Here is a 24,460-nt window from a genome sequence, read left to right on the forward strand (position 1 = left end):
TACCTTCGTTTCGGGGTGTAGTTTTGGTTTTATCTCCAACCAAACAAAGTAACTTCCGTTCTGGCAACTGTGTCAAATTTCTGAGTAATCACTCGTAAGAACTCTATAAATTCCCCTTCATTCCGTTCACCCAAGTAGTTTAATCATGGATGACAGGGAAGAAGTACCAACAAAGGGTAAGTGGACGTGTAATGTATTCCCGATTCTGATTCTTGGTTGATTTAAACCATGTATTTACAGGCGGCTTGTTTGTTCTTCTCAAAAAATACTCCCATACATTTACACTACCGTACACACACGTACAGTACATGGTGTGTGTATGCCATACATTGTCACATACATCATACACTTTCTGGTTCATCCTTTTTTTCTTTTCAGTTTCTAGCTACTTTAATTTTCAAAAGACTGGGTTGAATTGTTGCTTTTCCTGTGCTGTGGCAGTCAGGAGACGGTCGGGAGTGATGCCGATGGTCCCCACTCCTTGCTGATGTAGGCCTACATAATCATCCCCCGATCCCACTTTTTTTTTTTCAGGAGTGAACAACAGCTCTCCCGTACCCATCCCATTGTTTTAACTTGAACTGCTATAACATCATTCCAATGAACTACCACCGTCACTCTCATAAAATGCCATCGTCACAGGGAATGATCAATGAACTGATCTGACTCTGAGTGATCACTCGCGCACAAATTTCTCCTGACTGCCATGCCAGCAAAATGACTGCAATTCCTTCAAAAGTATGAGCATGTATTAGCAGTTATAACATTTGCTATTAAAATTAGAAGCTTAGAAGCAGTTTGACTTGCTCCATTGTCTTGTTCATTTATTCATGTGTATTTGGAATCAAAATGACAATGTCATGATGCTACCGCCTACCGGTATAACTGGTACACTATTTTGCCCGGTGATGTTGCATTGTACAGTCATTTTTCATCCAATGATGGTTTTGATGGTGTTTCTTCACAATCATCGAGGTAAGAGTGAATTCCATGTAGATATTATTATTTCCATTTTCATACGCTTTATAAAACATTACATAAGTCAGTTTGGAGGAGTTTTCAGAAGACTTTAAAAATTGTATTTGTTACACTACATTGTAGGATGTTCACATAGCTGGACCTTATGATTTTTCAAAGATTCATCACAGCCCAGCCCTAATAATGTTGTTTTATCTGCCAAGTGCATGGTAATCAAAGTGGTCAAGAGAGATGACTGGGCACTTGAACTTTGACATTTTTGAATGTTAATGCCCCAAATATCCTGATTGTGCAAATCAAAAATTGGAATCACTTGTGTACATTCGATTGTGCCTTGCCTTTTCGTTATGTAAATCTCATTTTAAAATTTTATTCGGAAGCTGAGTTTACACATTTATTAATTTTCAAGTGAAAGTGAAAGTGAAAGTGAGCAAAAGTGTGAATTAATGGGGTGTTTGATGATGTTATTTGAGATTATTTTGTTGAATTTGCAAGTGTTAATTTTTAAGGTCAATATGGAAATGACCAACAGAAATGTTTTGTTAACTTTTTTCATGTTTGACCATGACCATGATGGCAAATACATAGTAAAGAAACCTAATTAAGATAATTTTAATAATTGTTAAGCCATATTTGTCGATTACTTACAGGGACTATGGTTTAACAATTCTTGTTTGGTAAATTGGGCAGTTTTCCACAGCTGATCAAATAGCTATTTGTACAGATGTTAACTGAGGACGTTTACAGATTGTCGGGTGATACATGTACTTCTGACCTGTACTTGGCACTGTGATATGGCTGTCATACACAATGAATTACGTCTGGGGAAGAAAAAAATAACTCAAAACCATCTGTAGAGGAAATGTTGAGAAGAACAACTCTTTTAAGCTCACCTAATGCCAACTTTAATGGACTTTGTAACTTTGTTGGTGAACAGAATGTAAAAAAATGCTAACTGAGCAATTCATTTACCAACTGTGCAGGATATACTGTCAAAATTGTTGTTATTGTAATTTCTTATTATTGGCATTGGAGGAGCAATGTCTTGAAGGGGTCAAGACACTTCAATTTAAATGGCCCTTCATGGCTCTTGACAAGCTTGTAATTACAATTTGAATGCATTTTAAACAGAATTGAAACCTACTGATAATGTTGATCCTTGTCGAGCTTGGGCCACATTTTTCATTCTAATGGACTTGCTCCCACGAATATACTTCAGAAATCATTGTACATGATTTTGATAATATATTAAAAATAAAATGAAATTCTCAGAACTTAGGTGACCTGAGCCATTTTTATAAGACACGTTTCAAGTGGAGTTTCTTTTTGTCTCAGATTGGGTCACTGGCAGTCTGATATGCATCACGACTGATACTCTTGTTTCACCGATCTATGACCACTTCACAAGTGTGGGCCCAAAATGAGCATTATGGCCATTCGCTGCCATTCAACATGCTCAATTTGAATAGATAATGGGTTGGCGACATCTCTTTTTCAGATTATCATGATGTTATGGCTTGGCTTTTGTGTCAATTTGCAGTCTTAGAGCGGTGAAACTAGAGTTTCTCTTTCTTCTTGCATAATGGAGGGAGGGGCGTAGAAAAAGTCAATGTGATTTGCCAATGGTAACATTACATCCAACATGTCATGACTGTCCATCATCCTACAGATTTGTAAAACGATGAAACTCTACATGATTAACTCATACTTCCTACCCAAACAGGAATAATCAGTGCTGAGGACTGTTGACCTCACGATGACCCAAGTTAAGTACTGGTATTGATTGCCAATACATGTACATGTATTGCCCCGGGTGCGAATAATATCACTGAACCAATTGGATCTGACCGCCCAGACGTGATAGGTTATGAATTCTCTGAATTATAGGAATTGGACATTATATCGTTAATGTTTTAAGTTCCACAGGCCTACAGAATGTCTGTAGTCAAAATTTACCTTCTTCCATTAATCTAGGCCAGTTTATGGCTGACTTCCCATGCCTTTTGCATAGCCTACATGATGTATGGCACTCTCTGAATAGTTCTGCTAATAAAAAACATATTGGAATATTATAATAAAACACCAAAATGAGTGCTTTACAGCTGGTGTGAAAGTACTCTGTGTATAGCTACAAATTAGTACAAATACATAACACAATTTTTAATTTAGTTACATGTTATCATTATCATGTTATCATTGAAATACAATTATATGTGTATTGACTCACGACATCATTGACAAGGTAAGTGTATTTCAATCAATTGATTGATGCCAATGGTCATTATTAGGAAGAAGGAAGCAGGAATTTACAGGAAAAGTCTAACCTTTCCATGAAAATCATCAAAAGAGTGACCTCATTGAAATTCTATGGTTCAGTTCTATATTAATATTAGGAAACCGCACACTTGTATTTCCTTAATGTATTCTTGCTAAGCCAAAGTAGTGTACAAACTTCCGTTAAATACCCCGAAGGTGAAAACCCACGTGGGTGTTTGACTGCTGCAATAAGTGGCTATTTCTAGATCATGAGATACATGTACCTGTAATTAGGGGGTTTTCCCTGATTTTGAGCTCAGGGGCTTCATAGTAGACGCCATAGTTTTTGGATTAGAGACAAGTCCTAAATAGGTAGGTGTGATATTGTCATTCTATCATATGATATCATTATCACACTTTTGGCATATTTGATTTATGGGGTTTAGTTTGTTGGCATCCTTCTGGGAAATAATAATCCTGAGGTATTGTGATGATAATGACCTAAAGTGGTTTGAATTGTCTTCTACAAAGGTCAGCCCTTTCATTTATCTATCTGATTCAGTATCATTATCATACCCCTGTAGGCCTACTTGTAATGGTATGATAGGCCTCTTGAAACATCAAATGAAAATGAAAGTCGGGTTGGGCTGAAGGCTACTTAGGTTTTTTTCAGGAAAGCCAAAATAAGATCACTATTGCAGTTTTGTAAATCCCCTTTCAACATCAGGCAAACCACATTAAGGGCCTATGGGGTATGACGTGATTCACTAAATGGTGAATTAAGCATACCATGCTAATCAGTAATAATGATGTGTAACAAGAAAAATACTGGGAAAGAGTCGTGATGGGGTCAACTGAGGGACTTGAACTGGTCAGTTTGTTGACAAAATCCATACGTCTGCTGTATATCAGACGTTTCTGATGTTGCATTCATGGCTTCCCTCATTAGGATTTGCAGTATTTACTGCTTACACTAGTACTACAGAATCTGACAAAATTTGGTGAGTGTTGAAATGTGGGAATAATGATGCACAAATTTGGAATATTTGATACCAGAAATGAGATCATCAATAGGCCTAAATTCAGTTTGTGTCAACAGCCAAATTTACCTATTTCACGAATTTATGATTCATGTTACTAATTATCTTCTCAATTCTAGTTTCAGAGCTTGTGATAACATCACTATTCATCCTGCGCAATGGACGAGGACAGGACAGACTTCGACATGGATGATTTGGAGTCGGGATATTCATGTACCTGTAAATTGTAAGTGTTTGTCTTGATCATGTTGAATGTAATGTACATGTACGAGATATTTGTTATTGGTGAAAAAAGTACTTGATACCAAGAATCGAAAGAATTTTGTGTAACTGCTGAATAAACTGGAGATGGGTTGGTTACCAGTACGGCAATTTATCATCATCGATCATTTGATTTGATAAGTGTAAAATAATGAGTGGCCGGTGGTGTAATTTAGACTTCCCTTAGCAGATAACTTATGTACATGTACAATCATGATACATGTACTGAGAGGTTTAAAGCACGTGCCATTGACGTCATCATGTGATATGTGTAAGAGTCACTTATAATACATGCCCATGAAGATTTCGGGTACATGTATGAGATGAAAGAGGCAAAACTACTAAAAAATTTGTTTTCAAGAATAAATATCTCATGGTAATTGATTGCTTATTCATTCCAGGTGTTGGTATACTTGTTCATGTGTTTGTAAACGAAGAGCTAAAGGCAGTTGCAAGGAAAAGAAACCAAAAGTGTCCAAGAAAAAGGAGTCAAAGTCCAGCATTTTCAGACGAAGCGGAACTGCTCATCCTCAAGGACAAACAGCCAAGGTCACAGCCTTGCAACGGGCCAAGCGTGAATATGAAAAACTTGGACAAGACAATGAAAAATACCTGTTGAAAGACGGCGAACATTGTGAAAAGTACGACAGTGAAGGGGAAGATGAAAATCTAGTCAAAAGAGCACCGAGTCAGAATGGATCAATTGAACTCGGGCCGGTACCGGTGCCAGAAACTCAAGCTGTTCATTCAATGAAATGTGAGGAGTCTCTGCCAGAAACTCAGCATGAATTTCCAGCAGAATGTGGACCTCTGAAGGAATCTCATCCGTCGGTTGAGGCGGATACGGAATCAGTTGATCCACTTGTTTACAACTACAACATGAGCCATAAACATCGTGGCCGCACCTTGATCTTGTTACAGAGTGAGATTTATCCGTACATTGATCCGAAATACAAAGGCGTCTGCACAGATCATCTGGTTGAGGCAGACGTGCTGAAGACTTTGTTTACATCGTTGGGATTCGTTGTTGAGGTGAAGGATTGTGGTGCATGCAAGTCTGGTGACATCCAGAAAGTTCTCAGCAAAGGTGAGTTCTAGTTGTGGCGGGGTTTGATCAAAAATGCGGGGCCCTGCATACCTTATCAAGCACAGCAAAGATTTCCCTGCAATCTTGAGGCGAAACCTTCTGCCTGCCGATGTGAGTGTCCACATGAGTGCATACTCACCAGCACAGAGCTCTGTAATCTTGATCCATTTTATTGAGATATCCCTATGGAAGAAAACAAGAGGAAAAGAATTTTCAGTCCTTACCGAGTAGTTTTATGGATATTTGATTAGTTTTGTCTCCTTTTGATTGCAGTGGCAAAGGACGACCATTCGGATGCCGATTGCTTTGTGAGTGTTATTCTCGGTCATGGCGGGAACCAGGAGCTGTACTGCACTAATACAACACTTGAGGTGGAGGAACTGACCACATTCTTCAAGGGTGACAGGTGCCCGAGTCTGGCCGGCAAGCCCAAACTTTTCTTTGTTCAGGTATGTGCTTTGTTAGATATCACCAGATCTCCAGTTGATGACTTTATAGTTAGGATGATACATAAATCTTGCTTGAAGGTCACAGAATATAAGTTGGGGTAGTGAGTTCTTGTAAAAAATTATCAGTTTATCCATTCTCAAGTTGTCTCACTTAGCTCCTTTTTCTAATGTCTTGCTCTTTTACTTCCAGTTCTGCCAAGGCCAGGAGATTGCACTGAGTCAGGTCGTCACTGATGGTGTCGTTTGTGATAGTTCAAGTGATGGCCCAACACGCATCCCATCGGAAGCCGACTTCATGGTCAGCCTTGCTACAGTCCCTGGTGAGTTGAGGCAGACCTGCCAGGCTAGTGACCACCTAATGTCAGGGAGACTTCAGTCACAAGAAGTAAAAGACACTTGAGTGTTGCTGAAGTTTGCACTTTTGAAATTGCAATCAGTTTTGGTTGAGAAGTAAATATAAGTACAATATTGGTAAAAACCTTTTACTCTTGTGTTCCAGGGGAGCTTTCACCAGGCAACTCTAAGGTTATCTCGCCCTATGTACTAGCCCTGTCCGAGACACTGACCAACAACTATGCAGACGCGGACCTTCTTCGAATGATGACCTACGTCAATTATGCAATAATGAAGGAGAACGAATGCATGGATTCCAAGAATGAACAGATGGAGTTGGAAATTCCTCAGATCATGACCACGCTGACAAAAGACTTGTACTTTCCACCACAGCCTCTGACTGTCCCCGGCCCTGCTCCTGCCTCTGTGGCAGTCTGTGTTGAGTGTGACATGGATAGGTTAGAAACTGAGCTGTAGAAGAGTACCATGAAAACACTATTCAAGGGCACCCTTTAGACTCATGACAATACGTGTATGTCCTTCATTTCGGAGGTGATCTGAAAGTGTGCGCATATTGACAATGGAGGGTATGAACTTGGAAACCTTTGTAGAGAAGTGGTCCTTCTGACCATGATGCTGTCGTGAACAAAGAATTGTTTCTTTGAATCGCTTTATGTAGTTAATCTATGATATGTAGTGGAGTGAATCTCAAATGTCCCCTCTGTTTATCTTATTTATATCTAGTTTATAAAGCTTCTGTTTAATCTTCACATATCTACACCATTTATCCTTACAATACTCCCCAAAGTGATGTCAACCTAAGTTCTGTTCAAAGGCTAGTGTGATAAACTCTGTATTTTTATGCATGAAACAAAAAACATTCAGCTTATGTAATTTTTTGAGTCATTATTTTAAAAAGTGTTCTAAATAAACTAAATTGTTTTATTGTGTTGTTTGCTGTTATTATTGTGTCTGCAATGATGTCTAATCAGTCCCACTGATTGTCTCCCATCTGTTGCAGGTGTCGAAATCTGTGCTTCTCTGACATACTTCTTCAATCAAATCCAGTTTGCTCACTTTTCAGTTGAAGAAATGCAAAGATGACCGGTATTTGTTGATTGGGGAGTATGATTTTGTTCTCGTCTTCTTCGGTTTTGTGTGACGTTTTCCGATTGCTATTTTCCAGCCTCTGTGCCAGAAAAAGATGAGATCGATGCGAAGACAGGCGCTGCAAAGAAGGCAGATGGAGATGGTCCAGATAGTGCTCCAGCTGGACAGGTGTCGCAGTTGAGGATCGGAGAGGACCAGGCTGACTCTAACCCTTTCAAGTGAGTTAGAAACGCCACACTTTGAATTGGCCAAAAACCAACATTGGGGAATTTCTACCATCTGGTGGTTCAAGTATTGATAGATTACATCTAATAAGAGGAGCTATACAGCCAGAAAAAACACTGAGAAAATGATTTCGCTTTTTTTTTAAATTTCAGACAACATGTCAGACGTCGTGCAGACTTCAAACATGTCTACAATATGAATAATCCAAAACGTGGCCTCGCCGTCGTGATAAGCAACAGGAATTTTGATCCATCCACAGGCATGAGTGAAAGATCGGGGACCGAGATAGATGCTATTGCCCTCCAGTCTAGGTTTCAGGAATTAGGATTTGAAGTTCAGGTTTATAAAGATTTGACGGTTAATCAGATGTTCACACTGATGAAAAAAGGTAATTAATTGTTTGAATATTGGGCAACATTGCACAGTTATGCGGCTGATTCAGCATTAAACATATGCCCTGTACAAATGTGACTAGTTGAACCTAATCCAATCAATCTGGCTGCTACATATAGACTTCCTTTTGACGTGATCTTACTAGTTTACCATGGTTTCTTTGAAGCTTTTAGTCTGCTAGGAACTTCTTTGCCGGGAACAGATCAGAGTTGCCCAGAGGGCCACATGGCTATGCTCCTGCAACGTTAGCCATGATTGTCAATCCGTCCTATCCATCTAAAATGCCTAACTCTATTCGATATTTTCTTCGCAGCTGCTGCATATGATCATAGTCAATCGGACTGCTTTGCCTGTGCCATCCTAAGTCATGGTGATAATGGTATCTTATATGGTAAAGATGGCACAATCGAGATAGATAGATTAACTTGCCACTTCAAAGGGGACAAGTGCTTGACTTTAGCTGGGAAACCAAAGTTATTCTTTATTCAGGTGAGAATGTAGATAGTAACATACTGTCATAAGAGTACCAACAAAATCTATTTGATTTTGTCAACATCAAATTCAACTCTCAGCTGTGACCGAGTTAAAGCATAAGCACTTCAGACCTGTACACATGTAGGCATCTGTTCAGTTACACAGTGTGTCATATTGATAACTATATAGCTTGATGATTGTGCCAGCCAGACCTCTTCAATGGAAAGAACTCCACAAGTTCACATAGGATTGGCCTATGGATACGCAGCCTATACTCTCCTGCACCTGTCGTCTGTTTTCAAGTCCTTTTTCATGAAAGACAAATTTTCTGTTACAAGTACATTTCTTTGTATCGAAGCATCTTAAATTGTGTATGTGATATTTTCTTGATATCTTTCAGGCATGTCGTGGTAGTTCATTAGATCATGGTACCACCGTCACAGATGCCGCCGGTGATCAAGAGCGTATACCCGCTGAAGCAGATTTCTTAATGGCATACTCTGTAGTTCCAGGTAAACTCCTCTTCTTAATTGGTTTATGCCTTCACTTCGACAGGATACTAGACACAAAATAATAAGGGCGATGGTTAGTTAGTCAGTATCAATAGCAACTACAAGTTAAACGTGAAAGTTTTCATAACCTTCGGACATGTTTGTCTTAAGTACAGGAGCATAATTCTATGAAAAATGATACTTTTAGTTACACGTATATATTTTAGTAACAATTCATGGTCTTTCAGGTTACTTTTCGTGGAGAAATTCTGCGCGTGGTTCATGGTTCGTCCAAGCCCTAAATCAAGTCCTACAGGAGCACGGCACAGATCTAGACATGCTCACGATGATGACGAGAGTCAACATGAAAGTCGCCTACGAGTTCGAGTCGAATGCTGCCAAAGAGTACATGAATAGAAAGAAGCAGATCCCATGTATTGTTAGCATGTTGACAAAGGATTTGTACTTCACTCCAAAGAAGTATCAGCAATAGTCATACTGATACAATGTGATAAGACCATATGATTTTGATTTTTTGTTTGCTGCTCTACATTGTCCGAAGAAATTAGCATGAACCAATGTTATCCCTGCGGGCAGTGGTGTCACAAATTGTTAACTTTGTCATGAGGAAATAGATACTTCTCTAGAATTGCATCAAGTGCTTTTGGATATTTCGTAATCAAAAAGTCGGTCTAAATTGCTAAGAGTGGCGAGCAAATGATAAAACGCATGGCCTGAAACTCTCCAGTTGTATAGCAACATTAATATAAAAACCAAGTTCTATGCATACCAATTGTATTTTATATGAGGTTTGTCCTTTACCCATTCAAGGTCATTGCTGTCCACATATCCCAGTTGTACTCATTGATACTTTGTTGATATAAGATTATGCTTGTGTGTACCAATATATCCTGATAGGGGACGTCATCCGGGGTTCCATTTTGGACGTCACTTGACCCTACTGATCTCACTTTAAAGTGTGCCGCGTGTGAATAATATCTTTGTTGACGTCACCAACCTCCAAAACTGCATTGTTTTGCCGACAACAAAGTTCACAATGTGGGCCAGTAGCGTTAATGTGACGTCAGAATGGTGTCTTTTTGTGATGACGTCATCCGTAAGTCGTCTATTGAAAACGAGGTAGTTGAATGCGAGATGACCTTATCATTCTTCAGCAACTGTCCAATGCCATGTTGCCTCCTTCGATGAGGGTGATAATTGCTTAGTCTTCCTCAAAGACGCACAACCTATTTCATCTTGCCTTCAATTTTGTTTATACTTGTCATTTTGTTTAACTGATGTATGCGTGACAAACCAATCCATGTCCATCCACGAAACTTGGTACCTCTTTTTATATCGATGTCTTAAATGGTGAAGTGTTGTCCAATGTTTAGCATCTTACAGCAGTTTGTGTTGTATTTCCTCTGTAGGCCTAATAGAAGCTTCCATTTCTTTTGTTCTTAGGTTGAACGTGTGTGGGTAAACTACTTAAAAGAAGGTCCCATTACACTTTATTTTAATTTGGGCAATGTGCTTTGAAGTGTAGAAGATCTGCTTGTCTCAAGGAGGAAGTCAGAAGTCAGCAGAGTTCATACGGCAAGTGAAAAGGTTCAATAACACAAAATTCATCACAACTCTTCCTTGGAGAATGACATGGTGTCATTTTGGCAGTCAAGTTTAAATGTGCTTTATGTCTAAACTATGCCATCATGAAGTGTAATCTAGCCTCTTGTGGTCACCTGTTAGAGAGTTCATGAAAAACAATGTGAGTTCTGGTATCCTTCTTGTGGTTATCTATTGAGGGGGCAGAGGGAAGTTGATTATGTTCTTGTTATGTCAGCAAAATAAAAGTAGTGACTTGTTCCTTGACTTTCAACTTCATAATATGGATAGGCGAAACATGCTCCGATTTGTGGTAATTTGATGCTAATAACATCTGAACTTTGCTCATTGTTTTATTTTATGCTAAATAGTTCAATAGTTCATTAATTCTTATTGCTAAGCTACAGGCAGTGACTGATCATCTTTTTATATAGCTTATTGTTCCACATAAGAGTGCGGTCCATCGACCCTCTTGATCTCAGTTGGAAAATTGATTTTGCAAACCAAGTTTAGATTTAAACTGCTTTACCATGTACATGTATCTTAAATTAGGAATTGCTATGGATCAGTGTACTAGGTCATGCACTTCATGTTGTTGTGGCTTTTAGTATTTATTGTGAACGTTTATGTGCTGTCTATCACTTAGCTTTGCCCTTGTCAAGATAATGATGGTACTAACTAAGAAGCTAAGAAGTTCTCATGCCCTTGGCATGGTCATGATGTCACCGGTAGGCCCTACTCCTTGGTGAGTGTACTTGAGTCCAGTCACCGCGAGTCCATTGAGAGGCAGATGGCAATATTGAGACAAATTGTTACTTCATAGCTAAATCCTCATTCTTCTGTCAAAGGCTGAGGCTGGCGTTTCTTTTAGTGTCTCTGTACATGTACATGTACTGAAATTATGAAAGGACTCTAGTTAATTATAAAGTGTAATTATTGTAATAAAGATATCAAGAATTGTACATTAACTGATGTCATGTGTTTTCTATATTTGAGCAGTGTCTCTATTTGGTTTCTTTTTTGGTGGAGTGACAGTGTTGGCTAAGTTAAACTATTCTCTCAGTAAACAGAACTGAAAACACTAGCACTTTAGTTGATGCACTCACTATAAAGGCAAATTTCTCTGCGAGTCCATTCCCACTAATCAAGCTGCCCAAATTAAAAACGGATATACTGTTGTGCTTCATTCATGACGGGGAGTTGCAAAATGAACCCTCTTCCAATACTGTTTATAACCCCAATTTTATCATTAACTTTCCTTTTCTGGAATGACTGATTGGCCATTCTGTATGGCATTTGGGTGGAGAAGCTTTATTACACCAATTTATGAACTATATTAGTTGAACTACTTGGAATGTTTACCCTATCATACCAAGGCAACTCTGGAAAGAAATTTCTTTGGAATTTGTGACAAAACGGAAGGTCAGAAATTGCAGTGTTCAAGACAGTGTCTTGCTGTAGAGCAGCTCATTTATATAAACCCTGCATATCGGACTCTCATAAACCAGATACTCTCATATAGTGAACGTCCTCAAGTTCCAAGTGGCGTGTATAACGGATTTCGTGTAAAGGGACGAAACCTCCAGATCCATTTGAGTTCAATATGTGCCAAATAGTACTTGTACTGTCTGTAGAGGGAATGATTTCCCTGTTAACTAGCTGTTACCAATAGACTCAAGCAGCCATCGGTGTAAACCTCCATGAATATGCACTGAACCTGCCACCAATAGTAAAGACAAGAGGTGAGTCCCAAAAACTCCTACTTTTATCAAAGGACATAAACATGTATTGTACACTTCTAAGACGAAAATCATGTTAGGTAGATTTTCTTAACATTTTTAGTCCAGCGCTGTCAAATATTTGACCTGAACCTTGGCTCAACTTTCACCCTGTTTTCCTAAAAAAAACATCTGAGGTGTCAAGTGTGCCTGTAATACGTGCAATAAATGTCAAAAAGAGGTGCTATTATGACCCAAGGAGTTCAAAGACAAGTTCAACAAGGCTTAATCAATGGAGTAGAAGAGTTAATGGATTGCTTTATGGTGTTATTCTTTGTGTACATTTTAGATCTCTAGTCCATTGAAGTAACTTTCTTCAAGGAATAAGGAAAACGTCAGATCCTTTTAAGTTCACAATGGGGGATATAATATCTTTCACTTCTCATTTCACTCAAGCTGGTGGTCAGCAATAGACACTGATTATGTCACAGCATAATCCATTTGTCAATATTGTTGTTTTGGTCCATTCTTGCATTTGTCTGACGTTGACAGGAGGACAACCCATCTAACAAAGAAACTACCGGTACACATAAATGGAGATCTTTTGATGAAGTTGGAAGGAATGGGGAACAACCATTGAGGCAACATATTATGGTCTGTAACATGCAACAGTCAAGGTCTCAACCTGGAAGATGTGCTCGCTAATGAAAGTCAGTTCGTCCATAACTGAACTTATGTCACAACCAGGAGGACACCTTTTACAAACTGAGGTGTCCGTCCTACAGGGTGTGCTCCTTGCTGAGCTGTCCAAATTGCTTTTTACACTCACTGCCTCTGCACTGAGGACATCCTCCCTTATGAATAGATATTTCTGCCTTGAGAACCTCTTCTAACGCCCATGTCCCCAATTCTGGTACTAATAAAGGACACCCTCTCATAAGACCACATTGTCCGAACATCTGAGAGCACAACTCTACCATGAGAACCACACACTTTCAAAAGACGACCAAAGCTTGTACCTAATTTTGAGAGGATGTCCCTGGAGGACACAGAGCCCTGCTGTTTAATCGAAAACCATCAAAGAGGGATAAGGTGAGCTCTATATTTCTGACACCACACATTTTGCTCTGCCAGGACGACAAGTGATCTGACAGCTACTGACAAATCTTTTTGCAAAATTCTGAGTTGATGTCCCTAGCCTGATGATGTTGGTTATCCTCTCTGATTGATAATTTCGGAATGGATGTCTCCATCAAGAAGACACTAACTATGAAAAAAGCAAGTCTTAAATTCTGAATGGACACCTTTCTCAGGAGGACATCCTCTGTTGATCACTGCAGTTCTTGTTTCAAGTCCTCAATGGGTGTCTCAGCCAGGAGGTCACTCTCTCTGATGAACATGTTGTCTTCTCTATGTGAGAGAAAGGTGCCAAAAGACAGCAAATCAAGACATCACAAAAGATAGGTCAAATATCACTTCGACAAGGGCAGATATTTCAAGATTCAGTGTGACAGAATTTAAGCAAATACTGCAAAGCATTATTGACAGCTATAACTGACTTAGGAAGGAAGGTGATCAACTGAAAAGATTTAATCCTTTCGAAAGTGCTTCCCTGAGGGGAAACATGAAAGAAATCTCAAGACAGACCTATGGTGGGGTACTATTTTGTTTATTTGGCAAAGTTGTATTCTTTTGTGCATTTTCTCCCTATCTTAACAATGCCTCAGAGAATTTGAAAAGGAATCATTAAATTTGAGTCCAGCGGTTAGTTTTTCTTGTCTCAGGGGTCCTGAATTTAAACATAAGGGTGACTGAGGTTTCAAGTGGTTTAGGAATGGACAAGATTTTGTGCATGAAAAGAAACTAAAAATCAAAGAAGACAAGAAACTGTTTATCGTCTGACATTTTGATTTTGATGCACATCCAGAGAATTTAAAAGGGCAAGAGTTCAGGATGGTTATCATGTCTAATCTTGAACGAAGATTATTTTGAGTACATCATCAGGCCAGGAACAAAGAGAAAAACGTTTGAAAGGATCTCATAGAATTTAAAAGCACATAAAAAGCTCCTATATTAGCAATGTCTTATAACCTCCATGTGAAAGACCAGTTCACCAATATTTGGCAAAAAAACAATGAATACTAGCAGGCCATGTGTAACTTTTAAGAGACCATAGCAAAGAGTGAATCAACTCAATTACAAGTGTATTAACATCCCCAGGGTTACAAGCAACTGATAAAGACCATAAAATGCATTTCACATGTTTTACCCTCTTGACTCACAAATACCCCAAAGATGATCCTAGTTGTCAATAAGTGTTGACCGTTAGGGTTCATGGATAAGAGGTATACATACATGTTTGACCCCCAGAAAGGGCACTCAAACATGTTTCAAACTCTTGAACCGCAAATAGCCCCCAAAATGGTTCCAGTAGATAGGACCCATGTTTATCAAAGAGCAGTAAAAGCTCCTGTTGTTAATGATGTCCGGACTGCCACCTAGGGATGCAAAATAAAAGTAACTGACCCCTCTCTTGCTGACCCTCGTGTACTTATATATACATAGGGCATCGCAACATCTGGTTTTAGGTTGGTTTACTGGAGGAACATTCAGGTCCAGGAAATGGTGCCGTCACCTGCCCTCAGATATTAGACATCCTGGGCAGCCCACTGCGTCATCCTTATTTTGTCTCCTTATGGGAAAGGAACGAGTCTGGAGTGTATCAGATATGAACACATCCTCTACAGGAAAACTGGCACCACTAAATCAAAGACAAGGGGTCTTCGTTGATGCTGAAGAAATTTCTGATGCAGCGACAGTAGGTATGTTGCCACCTTTCCAAAGACCAGTTGGGTTGGGGATTCACAAGACAGTCACCCGTTAGGTTCTCCTGCAGATGCAGAACATTCTCATTCAAGTGATAGGGACTATCAATCACTTGGTATCCTCAGTGGTCTTCCTTGCCGAGGGGAAAGACAGCGCAGGTTAGCACCAGGATTCCCGGACTCCTCAGAAATTCCTTCAGCCAATCAGATAGACTTGGGGGGAGGGGGGGGGGGGAGGAGATTGCGATTAAAGATGCCCTCGGTCACGAAAACCTCAACCTCTTTTCAGGCTAGCCAACATCAAGGGTCCTTTGTGAATTTGGCTCCGACAGAGTGACTGGTATATTGTTCATCTAAATGTAAGAATTTACCGAGTACGACTCTGTTACCTTAGCTGAACAATATCCCCAGTTTTGAAAAAGATACCAATATGTCTTAGCCAACAAGTGAGTCTTCTTTTTTTGTTGTTTATTTTACACTTTTTTTCACTGTACAGTTATAAACCATCTTAAATTACAGACGTCGTCCTCTACGACCACCCTTCCTCCTTGTGCTGTCAGATGGGATGGGAGTCACATCCTCGATCCTGCCAATCTTCATGCCGGAACGAGCCAGAGCTCGCAGGGCAGACTGTGCACCAGGTCCGGGCGTCTTAGTTCTGAAAGACAGAGGCATTTTGTGTTAATTGTAATTGTATCACCGCTGGTGCAATTTATTACAGGACAGAAGCCTGATACACTGGCACATCTATATGTGTAACAAATGAAAATCAGTTTGCAGCAGAAAGCTATATTGTGGGACGAGACAAGACAACCCCTCCCCTAACTTGATACTGCTTTTGAATTGAGCAAAGAACAATGCCTCAGAATATGGTAACCAATCAGTCACAGGACTCAGCCTGGGGCGGTATATACATCATCATAGGGCATGCTTGCTCACACACATTAACACGGCGGCGATTCAAATTAATATACTGGTCAAGGGCTGGCCAGACTGCTAACTCGGGTAAAATTGAGAGGAGAAAGGAACTGAAGGAAGAGCCTACTAACTTGTTTCCACCAGTGGCCCTCAGCTTGATGTGAAGAGCGGTGATGCCAAGGACTTTACATCTTTCTGCTACGTCCTGGGCAGCCAACATAGCGGCGTACGGTGAAGCCTCATCACGATCGGCTTTTACCTTCATACCACCAGTGACACGGACGATGGTTTCTCTGAAATAGATGAAGATGGGTTTAATTGAATGTTTTTTATACAAGTTACATTGATCTCTCATCACACACATAGCTCAGGGCACAGAATACTTGAATATGTATCTCAGAATAGACCAATCATTCATGGACATCAGCCTGGGGCGGTAAATGAACATCATCATAGATACTATTGTGGCGAAACTGAATTCGCAACAGCTAAAGGATTGATGACAGGGCATACAAGCACGGTGAGAATCGAAGATTTTTATACCAGAACTTTAGAAAATGCAAACTGCATTAGCGTACTATCTGTACTTACTTTCCGGAAAGGTCAGTAACATGTACGAATGTGTCATTGAAGCTGGCGAAGATATGTGCCACTCCAAAAACATTCTCTCCCTCAGTAACTTGAGGTCCCAGCTGGATCTGTTCCTCCTTCTGGACTTTTCCTTTACGTGGCGCCATACTGAAAGCATAAGAAAAGAATGTCAAGTTACTTGACCTCTTAAAAGATCACACTACAAGATTTCACCACAGTCAAAGCCATAGCAGACACAGGTGTGACAAACAGCTGAAGAGCTCTTATTATCTCAACATCACTCTCCTGGAATGCCACCCCCTATCAGACCTTACTTTTAACCAACAGAATATAACTAAATAAGTATCTCAGAATAGACCAATCAGTCATGGACATCAGCCTGGGGCGGTAAATGAACATCATCATTGATACTTCTTAGGTTATGGTCCGGCCAGGACTAGGCTATAAGTGACATCCCTGCACTGCAACTGTCCTACCACTCATTGACTCAATGCCAGTGCCTGGCCCTGGTAAGTGGTAGTGATATCATGATGCATCACTTCTTGAAGTCTCTTCTCAAGTCTAACGTCCATGGATATGTACCATCACAGACAATCGAGGCATGACTCCCATGATGAGTGTCTTTTCATTCATTCAGTTTTCATCCATTTATTGACGGTTGTTCCGACGTCCCAGAAGAATGTCACCCTGGGCTGGGGATGTCACATCACCCACAACGCACAACCTGCTTTTCGACTCCCTCTCCCAAATTCAATTGGTGTGGACTGGAAGTCTGGATGCATAACCTCTCCAATATTACCAGTGAACATGGCGTACGACCCACAACCATTTCTCCAATGAACACCACAATGTCATGATGTACACGAATGTACAGGGCGAGATAGGAAAATAGATCATTTCTGTGTACCTAGTTCACCGAGTCGGTGAACTGGCTTTCAATAACATTTACTACTATTTTCTTCCATTTTACTATTCTACGTATATTTTTCTGTCTTTTCATTAATTACTTTTCTCAAAACTACAACTAATTTAGCAGATGTTGAGGGATTTGAAAGGATGTTCACGCACCTGCCGCAATCAAAATATGGCAATGGTTTCAAGAGACCGGAACCGGAAACCGTTCGGCGAATCGCAAGATTCCGAACTCGATTCGGCTGCTAGCGAAAATAGCCGAGCACATTTGTTATTGTTTTGCTGAAGGCATGTAGGTCAGAACTCCCCAAATTAATCTCTATTTTGATAAATCTACGACTACTACTAAACAAAAAATGTGTGAGATCAATAGATGAACTATTCATAAGTCACCCTAACTCGAACCAAACGATCAGAACTGTGAATTTCAGCCAAGTTTCCATCCGATTTGGAGCCCTGATTCGACGGCGAGTCTGGTCCTCGACTTGGACCACTCGATCAGCTGTCTTTGTTCCATTTCGCCTCGGATAATTTGGAGGAAATGGACTTTATGTTTGATTGGGAGGCCGAGGGGGATAGATTTTCCTTCGAAGACAGTGACAGATTTGAAGAAGATTCGTTATGTTCGTGGATAAGTGAGCCAGAGAGTTTGTGCAACAACTGGCGAGGCTGGCGTAAAAATGGAGGTCCACAAGGTCACTTGGGTTCGATTTCCAAAGGAGGTGAGTTCGCATTTGAGCCGTCGGGGTAACTTAAGATCTTCTCTTTGTTTTATTTAATCACTTTATCCAATCCGAACCGTTTTATACCCAAGGATGGCTTCACTAACATGATCTAAAAAGGCCAACTTCCAATCCTGGAAGCCATGTTGTGTACATTTGGCTGTACATTTCCACATACATTTTCTTGGCCTTCGAAAAAAAACATGGCTGAGCAAGAAATAAGGACAAGGGAGAAGTCTTGAAGTGCCAACTCATCAGTAGGCCTGATAATCCTTGGCCTAGTAATCTACCCCAGGCACATGGCATCAGTTGGACGTTCAAGAAGAAGTTATCAAGCTGTCGCAAATTTACAGTGTATTCATCATTTTGTCAATAAATTTGTCACTCCTTCATCGTCTTATTATTATGTTCTAAAGTGCAGCTTATTGGAACATTCCTGGCTGCTCCCACCAGGCGATCATCATCAGTAGTATCATCGTTTATCCCAGTGATTGAGTAGTTTTGATGGCCTCATAATAAAACCATCATGAAAAACATCTAAAAACCAGGATGTTGGAATCCCCCTCCTACACAAACTACCCAAGACAGTCACTACCTTTGAGATGAATCATTGATTCCAAGGATTCGCTCTCCTATTCATTCCACACATCCTGTTCTTTTGACAAGCCCTCTGCAGCAGAGATCGGCTGTTTTACTCTTTAAAGGGAACTGGAACCGCCAAGCCAGTTCGTATGACCTCGTTTTCATTTCCCGCGTATCGGGTGATCAGAACGAGGCATGAATGAAACATGGCGCCTATCTGTCAATCATTGAGTGACGTCACTACTATGGAATTTACTACGAAAACTCATGAATGAAAGATCGCATGACTCACGTGATTCTCACATGATTCTCAATGATAACAAATTGAACTGCGCATGCTCGGGCACTGGGGGCGGAGCAACAAATCTGAACTCGAATAGGAAGTTGGAAGTTTGACTTTCTCGGGCGGTGAAAGTTGAAAAGTTGAATAAATCGCTCGGCGGTTCCAGTTCCCTTTAAGCTATTGTGTTGCATATTGTCTGAGCAGTTGCATCTTGGCCACCAAGGTATTCACCATCAATTCTTCACTCAGAATGACCTGATATAGCCCTGGTAAGTGGTACATGGTATTGGTGACTGTCCAGAAACATGTACATGTACTAACCAACTTACATCATGTACAAACACATAGTCCAAGATGGGGCAGTTGAACTTGAATTGAAGGCTGGACAGATTCGACCCAAACTGTGACCCCATGGCTTAAATAGATAATTGACACAAATGTGGGGCATACATTTTGTCATCAAAACCAGCTGTTTTTTAACCACTTTTTGCCCAGATACATTGTGTACTTAACGTTGAGATACATGTAGAAACAACGATAACAAATTCAGACTTGCCAAAGAGTTATTTTATTCTTATCATAAGTTTAAAGAAGAGAAAAGAGATATTGTACCCATCTGTATTCTGTCTGTGAGAATAAATATTTAGATTATAAAATGAGGACATTTTCCATAAAAACCAAAGACATCCTGGTTGGCCTTAGTTTGATGGAGATGAATCTTATGTAACTTCTGTCCTCGGTTTACACCATTCACTCACACATTTCGTCGCAACTTAGTTTTTTTTTAAAAGTGCCTCATCCATCATGTACATTTAACCCTTGACTTTACCAACTGGCAGGGACTGGAGATGCCCATCAGAAAAAAAACATACCTCATTTTGTGCTCTTTCTTTTTCAGAAGGGAAGATTACCTCCTTGACAGAATTAGCTGCCCAAGCTGTGGCTTGCCACTTACCATTTGAAGTTGTTGAGCATTTCCACACTCCAATACCAGAACAGCTTCAGCTGCGCATTGCCTTCTGGAGTTTCCCAGAGAATGAAGAAGATATCAGGTTCGTCTTTATCAAGTTTTTGAAGTCAAAGAAAAACCTCTTCTGTTAAAGTCACTTCTAGTCCTTTGAAACAAATACTGGTGTCTTTAACTCATTTACAAGTTATGTACTCATTCACCTGGAGATCATGAATGTAACTTTGAGGACTAAGGCTGGATTTGAATTGAAGTGTTTACATTCCTAAACTTTTTCATCATTTTGAAAAAAATATGATATGTTCAGAACTTCAAAATTAATGTACAAAGAGCAAAATTTGTAACTTGCATGATTGTAAAAAATGTATATACATGTATGTTCCATAATGATGTGAACCAGTGTACTGTGAATCAATAGTATATGTCTCAGTCGCTGTTCCTTGATTCATAGATTGTCGGGTGTTGCCAGGGTATTTGGCAATGATCCTTTTCATGATCCTTGATTCATCACCTGATTGAATGATTCTCATTCTACTCATCATGATCCGGTTGTGACTGTTTGAGTGTTTGATTTAATGTTTGACATCTCACTGAGTATTATGACTGTATCATTCATATCATCATTACTGACACATACATTGTACCCTTAATTCCCTTATGTTACACCTTACTGCTCTCACTATTTAAGCTAAAACTGTTTTGATACCTATATCCTCTACACAAGTACAATGTAAGGTTGCTAAATGAACTTTGGCATACTGAAAGCCTGAGAGTAAGGAATATCACAGGAGATCTTGAGGCAAAGCTGAGAGACCTTGGACCTATCAGCGTAGGGATGTCATCGTTTCCATGGTAACTTCCCAGCTACTGATTTTGTAGTGAACAAAAGCACTGTATTTTCTCATAAAAGTTACTCTTGGCAGAATGTTTGCGTGTGGATTGTTCATTCTCAAAAGAATTGAAATTCATAATAGTTTGCTGATAATCGTAAACCTGGCCTGGAAAGTGCTTTGAAAGTCGTGCACTGTTTATCATTCAAACATTTTTGTATTCATTGATAATTTGGTACAGTACTTATGCAAAGAACATTGCACATTTTTCTGCCTTGTTCACGATGCAGTTTCAAAACATATTTTCCGCCCAGTTTTGTGTTCCTCAGCCTACTAAGGTGAGCAGAATCCTCCAGCATGTCTGGGGAGCATATTACCAAGGTTTTGCAGTTGAGTTTGTGTATTAATCCATATCAATTATGATGTTTTGGTACCTTTAAAAAATGATATGCAGTTTTGCTGACAGCGATATCTTACAGTGAATATCAGTTTTTCAAGTATTGTAAATCCCTTTTGTAGTCGAGTGGTCAGGAGTTATTGTCCATGAAAATCAATGAAACATTATTCATTGTTCATTAGTGCTGGAGCAGCTAGTATAGGTTATACTGGATACACAGTATAAAGCCACATCAGCTGCTCTGCCTTAGTTTTGTCAAGGTCGCAGGATAGTCTGTATGTTGTAGATACAAAGAGTAACACTAACTCTCAGTACCTGCTACCACTTCTTGTAGGATTGCTGCCTTCTCTTCCCCAAATGCTCAGTGGTAAATCATTACACATTGCTTCAACTTTGGAGATACATGTATGAAGTGCAGTCCAGAATGATTCCATCAGTCCTCTTTGTGATACAGATGGCCACCTTGCGATTCAATCGATTTGATCATCAGCTATAAAGATGCAATGATGCCTGCAGGAATAGAAAAGCGGAATTTCCTTGCAAACATTTCTGATGGAGGAAAAAATCTTTGGCACACATGGCTCTGCCAGCCCCGGCACCTCAGCTTACATATATCCTACACTGTGACATGAATATTACTTTTGACTAGAGCTGTCACTTCTCAGTTTCCGAAGGTGAAGGAACATTTCTCTCAATTTCAAAGAATATTCTCCCATAAGTGTGCTTCTGGTGCACCCCCTCTGTCCCTGCCTGGTTGTATTGTAATTGTAAGTGTACCTGTGTGTACTAGTTTACACATTGATGGAGAATATGTCTGCACCTCTCTGTTTATACTTTTTGGACAAATGTGTATTTGACGTCCATTCCTACTGACAGCCATATATTTTGCCTGCTCATCTCTCATCCACCACGTCTACCAGTATGTTACCATAGTGAAACTCCTCAGCATGTGATTACGGCTGTTGTATGCACGTCGAAGAGTGCATGCACCAATCCATTAAGTGCAAAGGAACCGCTCTGAAACTTGCATGAACCAATCTCATCAAGATGCTTTTTCGATCGGCCACATTAATATGTTATTGCCTTGAACTGCTGCTCTGATGGAATGTGCACAATGTGAGTTATAACATGGGTAAAGAGTAGGTTTGAAATGTGTCTGTTGTGTCATGGTCAAGTTGGCCATTGCCATCACATGCACGACGATGAAACGGCAAGTAAAAAACCGCTGAACACGTCTTTTTATGATTTAAGTTATTGGCGGCTTGCAAAAGAGAACTATATGTATGTGCCAGAAGCAAGTGGCCGAGTAGTTGGCGTGTCGCCCTCACTACTGCCTCTCAGCCAGAAGTTCATGAATTTGGCGGGGTAATAAATGTCGCATTTGCTGCTGAAATTGTTATTGATGCAATGTGCATTGATTAGAATTGAAATGTCCACAATTCTAATGTTGCTTTTGCCTTCCTAGGCTGAGGTGCATCACACAATTTAGCTCAGACTCCCTAGTTCTATCTCCATAAATCATCAAGGTAAATTGAGAGGAAGCATTAGCTTTGTCAGCTTCAAAGGTCTTGACCATTGGAACAAATTTGCGCAACAGAAAAGAAAATGCCAGGCGATGCACCTTGGACACTTGCAAATAATTTCCTCCTCCTTAGGAATCATCGGGCGGTAAATCATAGAACCGGCACAGCGAGATGCCGGCATTCTGTGATTGCTGCTTCGTGCCTGGAACTGGAAGGTACGCATGTTATAGAGAACTGGTAGCAGTGGATGCCTGATCAATACAACCAACATTGAGAACTCGCTGCCATCGATCTGCTCGTGTTCTCTACCATGTAAAAGTCGTGCACTGATGTGGTCTAGAGATACACGATAGGGCTGGCGTTTATATAGGTTTAAAGTCTACTCTATAGAGCCCTAGACAAAACCATGAAATCATTGTGTTTCTGTATTTTCAATTTAACTGAAACTTAATTGGATCTAACACTCTGTTGGCTAGAAAATAATTGATGGAATTGGCAATAAAATCTAATTATCTGATTCAATATTGATGCTAATGATAGTACGTAGGTGTTCAGTTACTTATTATTGGAATAGAGGTACGTCACCCAGTCTCAAATCAGTCGTGGATGAATTGATACCTTTTTGGCGTTTTGACTTGAAGTGTTGGGGGAGGGCTTTGGTTCAACACATCAGGAACAGGTGCACTTTTCATGCATGCTTGTTTGATCATTACCTTTTCGTTGCAGGCAGGTTCAATTCCAGGAAGCGCCGAAAAAGAAATCTTGATTTGAATACATTTGAATTCTGATTCTTTTTCACCTGGAGTGAAGGAGATAGATAGTGCCATGGTTGAGCAAGTTTCCAATTGAGTTTTCATCAGTATCATTACTGTATTCATGTATTCGCCATTCGCCATGCTTGCCATGGCCTTGGGTTTTCACACCGCTCATCACACATGGAAAGAGGTTGCACCTGGCAACATGTGAGAATATCCAGGGCCTGATTGCATTTGATTTCAGCTTCTATCTAACTCTTGATGACTTATAAAATATTGAGCTGGTGGTCGTCCAAAAGTTGGAAATTATATCGGGCTCTTGTGTGCATGAAGCCATTTTGTCATGGTAATTCTGTGCGCAAGATTGGTATCTGATGTATGTACTAAATGGCAGGACGAAGATCGGTCATTCCCGCCATCTTCTGTTCCTTGAAAGCGATGCCAGTTCATAAAAAAATACAATCCTGGGATCTCCCCGGGATCGAACCCTGACTTTATTGCATGATTGTTAGCAGTTCTGAGGCTCCTGAGTCCTTCACCTTGAACTAAAAAGTCAATTTTGCCATGAATGATTGGCAACACTTTGGCTTTGTTGAATAAAGTGGTTTCGATAGCAACAAGTCATAGTCTCGATTTCTTGAATAGCAACGGCTTATGTGTGCAGATAGCGATATTGTATGGTTTCTCTCGGGTTGACGTCACGTTAAAGTGATATTGATATGTGTAGTGAAGTAGACA

The 24,460-nt window shown here is 40.0% G+C and overlaps 4 protein-coding genes and 3 non-coding genes across 9 annotated transcripts in view; 3 read left to right on the top strand and 4 right to left on the bottom strand.

Moving 5' to 3' along the window:
- Positions 1-56: 56 nt before the first annotated feature.
- LOC135486638 (caspase-3-like) lies at positions 57-11,701 on the top strand. Its single transcript, XM_064769594.1, has 6 exons — positions 57-176; positions 7,591-7,732; positions 7,892-8,127; positions 8,446-8,621; positions 9,007-9,118; positions 9,346-11,701. Exons 1-6 carry the CDS (start codon positions 146-148, stop codon positions 9,588-9,590), a joined length of 942 nt encoding a protein of 313 aa, XP_064625664.1. The 5' UTR covers positions 57-145; the 3' UTR covers positions 9,591-11,701.
- LOC135498398 (caspase-1-like) lies at positions 3,432-7,559 on the top strand. 2 transcript variants are annotated; one of them, XM_064788658.1, is made up of 6 exons: positions 3,432-3,606; positions 4,394-4,500; positions 4,937-5,622; positions 5,896-6,071; positions 6,262-6,391; positions 6,571-7,559. In XM_064788658.1, the coding sequence occupies exons 2-6, from the start codon at positions 4,433-4,435 to the stop codon at positions 6,879-6,881; spliced, it is 1,371 nt and encodes a 456-aa protein (XP_064644728.1). In that variant the 5' UTR covers positions 3,432-3,606; positions 4,394-4,432; the 3' UTR covers positions 6,882-7,559. The 2 variants fall into 2 exon arrangements, with proteins under 2 accessions (XP_064644728.1, XP_064644733.1); XM_064788663.1 differs by lacking the exon at positions 3,432-3,606 and having other exon boundaries at positions 4,238-4,500.
- A 3,992-nt stretch (positions 11,702-15,693) lies between the features above and the next one.
- LOC135486446 (small ribosomal subunit protein uS11) lies at positions 15,694-17,853 on the bottom strand. Its single transcript, XM_064769238.1, has 4 exons — positions 17,820-17,853; positions 16,752-16,898; positions 16,292-16,453; positions 15,694-15,900 (listed from the first exon to the last, which is right to left on the bottom strand). The coding sequence occupies exons 2-4, from the start codon at positions 16,895-16,897 to the stop codon at positions 15,756-15,758; spliced, it is 453 nt and encodes a 150-aa protein (XP_064625308.1). The 5' UTR covers position 16,898; positions 17,820-17,853; the 3' UTR covers positions 15,694-15,755.
- On the bottom strand, positions 16,100-16,171 carry LOC135499112 (small nucleolar RNA SNORD31). The gene has a single exon (XR_010449239.1). It is a non-coding gene; the product is annotated as a small nucleolar RNA SNORD31 (small nucleolar RNA).
- LOC135499108 (small nucleolar RNA SNORD31) lies at positions 16,551-16,621 on the bottom strand. Its single transcript, XR_010449234.1, has one exon. It is a non-coding gene; the product is annotated as a small nucleolar RNA SNORD31 (small nucleolar RNA).
- On the bottom strand, positions 17,093-17,163 carry LOC135499098 (small nucleolar RNA SNORD31). Its single transcript, XR_010449230.1, has one exon. It is a non-coding gene; the product is annotated as a small nucleolar RNA SNORD31 (small nucleolar RNA).
- Positions 17,854-17,918: 65 nt separating the features above from the next.
- The window catches only part of LOC135486433 (zinc finger SWIM domain-containing protein 8-like), a 32,772-nt gene continuing 26,230 nt past the window's right edge, over positions 17,919-24,460 (top strand). For both annotated transcript variants that reach the window (XM_064769219.1, XM_064769226.1), the window contains exons 1-2: positions 17,919-18,385; positions 20,149-20,302. In XM_064769219.1, the coding sequence (XP_064625289.1) occupies positions 18,205-18,385; positions 20,149-20,302 (335 nt within the window). In that variant the 5' untranslated portion in view covers positions 17,919-18,204. The remainder of the gene's footprint in view (positions 18,386-20,148; positions 20,303-24,460) is intronic.

The sequence above is a fragment of the Lineus longissimus genome, chromosome 1 (assembly GCF_910592395.1).
Source record: "Lineus longissimus chromosome 1, tnLinLong1.2, whole genome shotgun sequence".
Lineage (NCBI taxonomy): Eukaryota > Metazoa > Nemertea > Pilidiophora > Heteronemertea > Lineidae > Lineus > Lineus longissimus.

Excerpts from the sequence above, each read along its gene's own strand:
- LOC135486638 (XM_064769594.1), top strand. The coding sequence starts at position 146 with ATGGATGACAGGGAAGAAGTACCAACAAAGG. Across the intron at positions 177-7,590 it reads GGAAGAAGTACCAACAAAGG|CCTCTGTGCCAGAAAAAGAT; the intron begins GTAAGTGGACGT and ends GCTATTTTCCAG. Across the intron at positions 7,733-7,891 it reads GCTGACTCTAACCCTTTCAA|ACAACATGTCAGACGTCGTG; the intron begins GTGAGTTAGAAA and ends TTTAAATTTCAG.
- LOC135498398 (XM_064788658.1), top strand. The coding sequence starts at position 4,433 with ATGGACGAGGACAGGACAGACTTCGACATGGATGATTTGGAGTCGGGA. Across the intron at positions 4,501-4,936 it reads TATTCATGTACCTGTAAATT|GTGTTGGTATACTTGTTCAT; the intron begins GTAAGTGTTTGT and ends TATTCATTCCAG. Across the intron at positions 6,392-6,570 it reads CAGCCTTGCTACAGTCCCTG|GGGAGCTTTCACCAGGCAAC; the intron begins GTGAGTTGAGGC and ends CTTGTGTTCCAG.
- LOC135486446 (XM_064769238.1), bottom strand. The coding sequence starts at position 16,897 with ATGGCGCCACGTAAAGGAAAAGTCCAGAAGGAGGAACAGATCCAGCTG. Across the intron at positions 16,454-16,751 it reads GTTACTGACCTTTCCGGAAA|AGAAACCATCGTCCGTGTCA; the intron begins GTAAGTACAGAT and ends CATCTATTTCAG. Across the intron at positions 15,901-16,291 it reads AGGGCCACTGGTGGAAACAA|AACTAAGACGCCCGGACCTG; the intron begins GTTAGTAGGCTC and ends TCTGTCTTTCAG.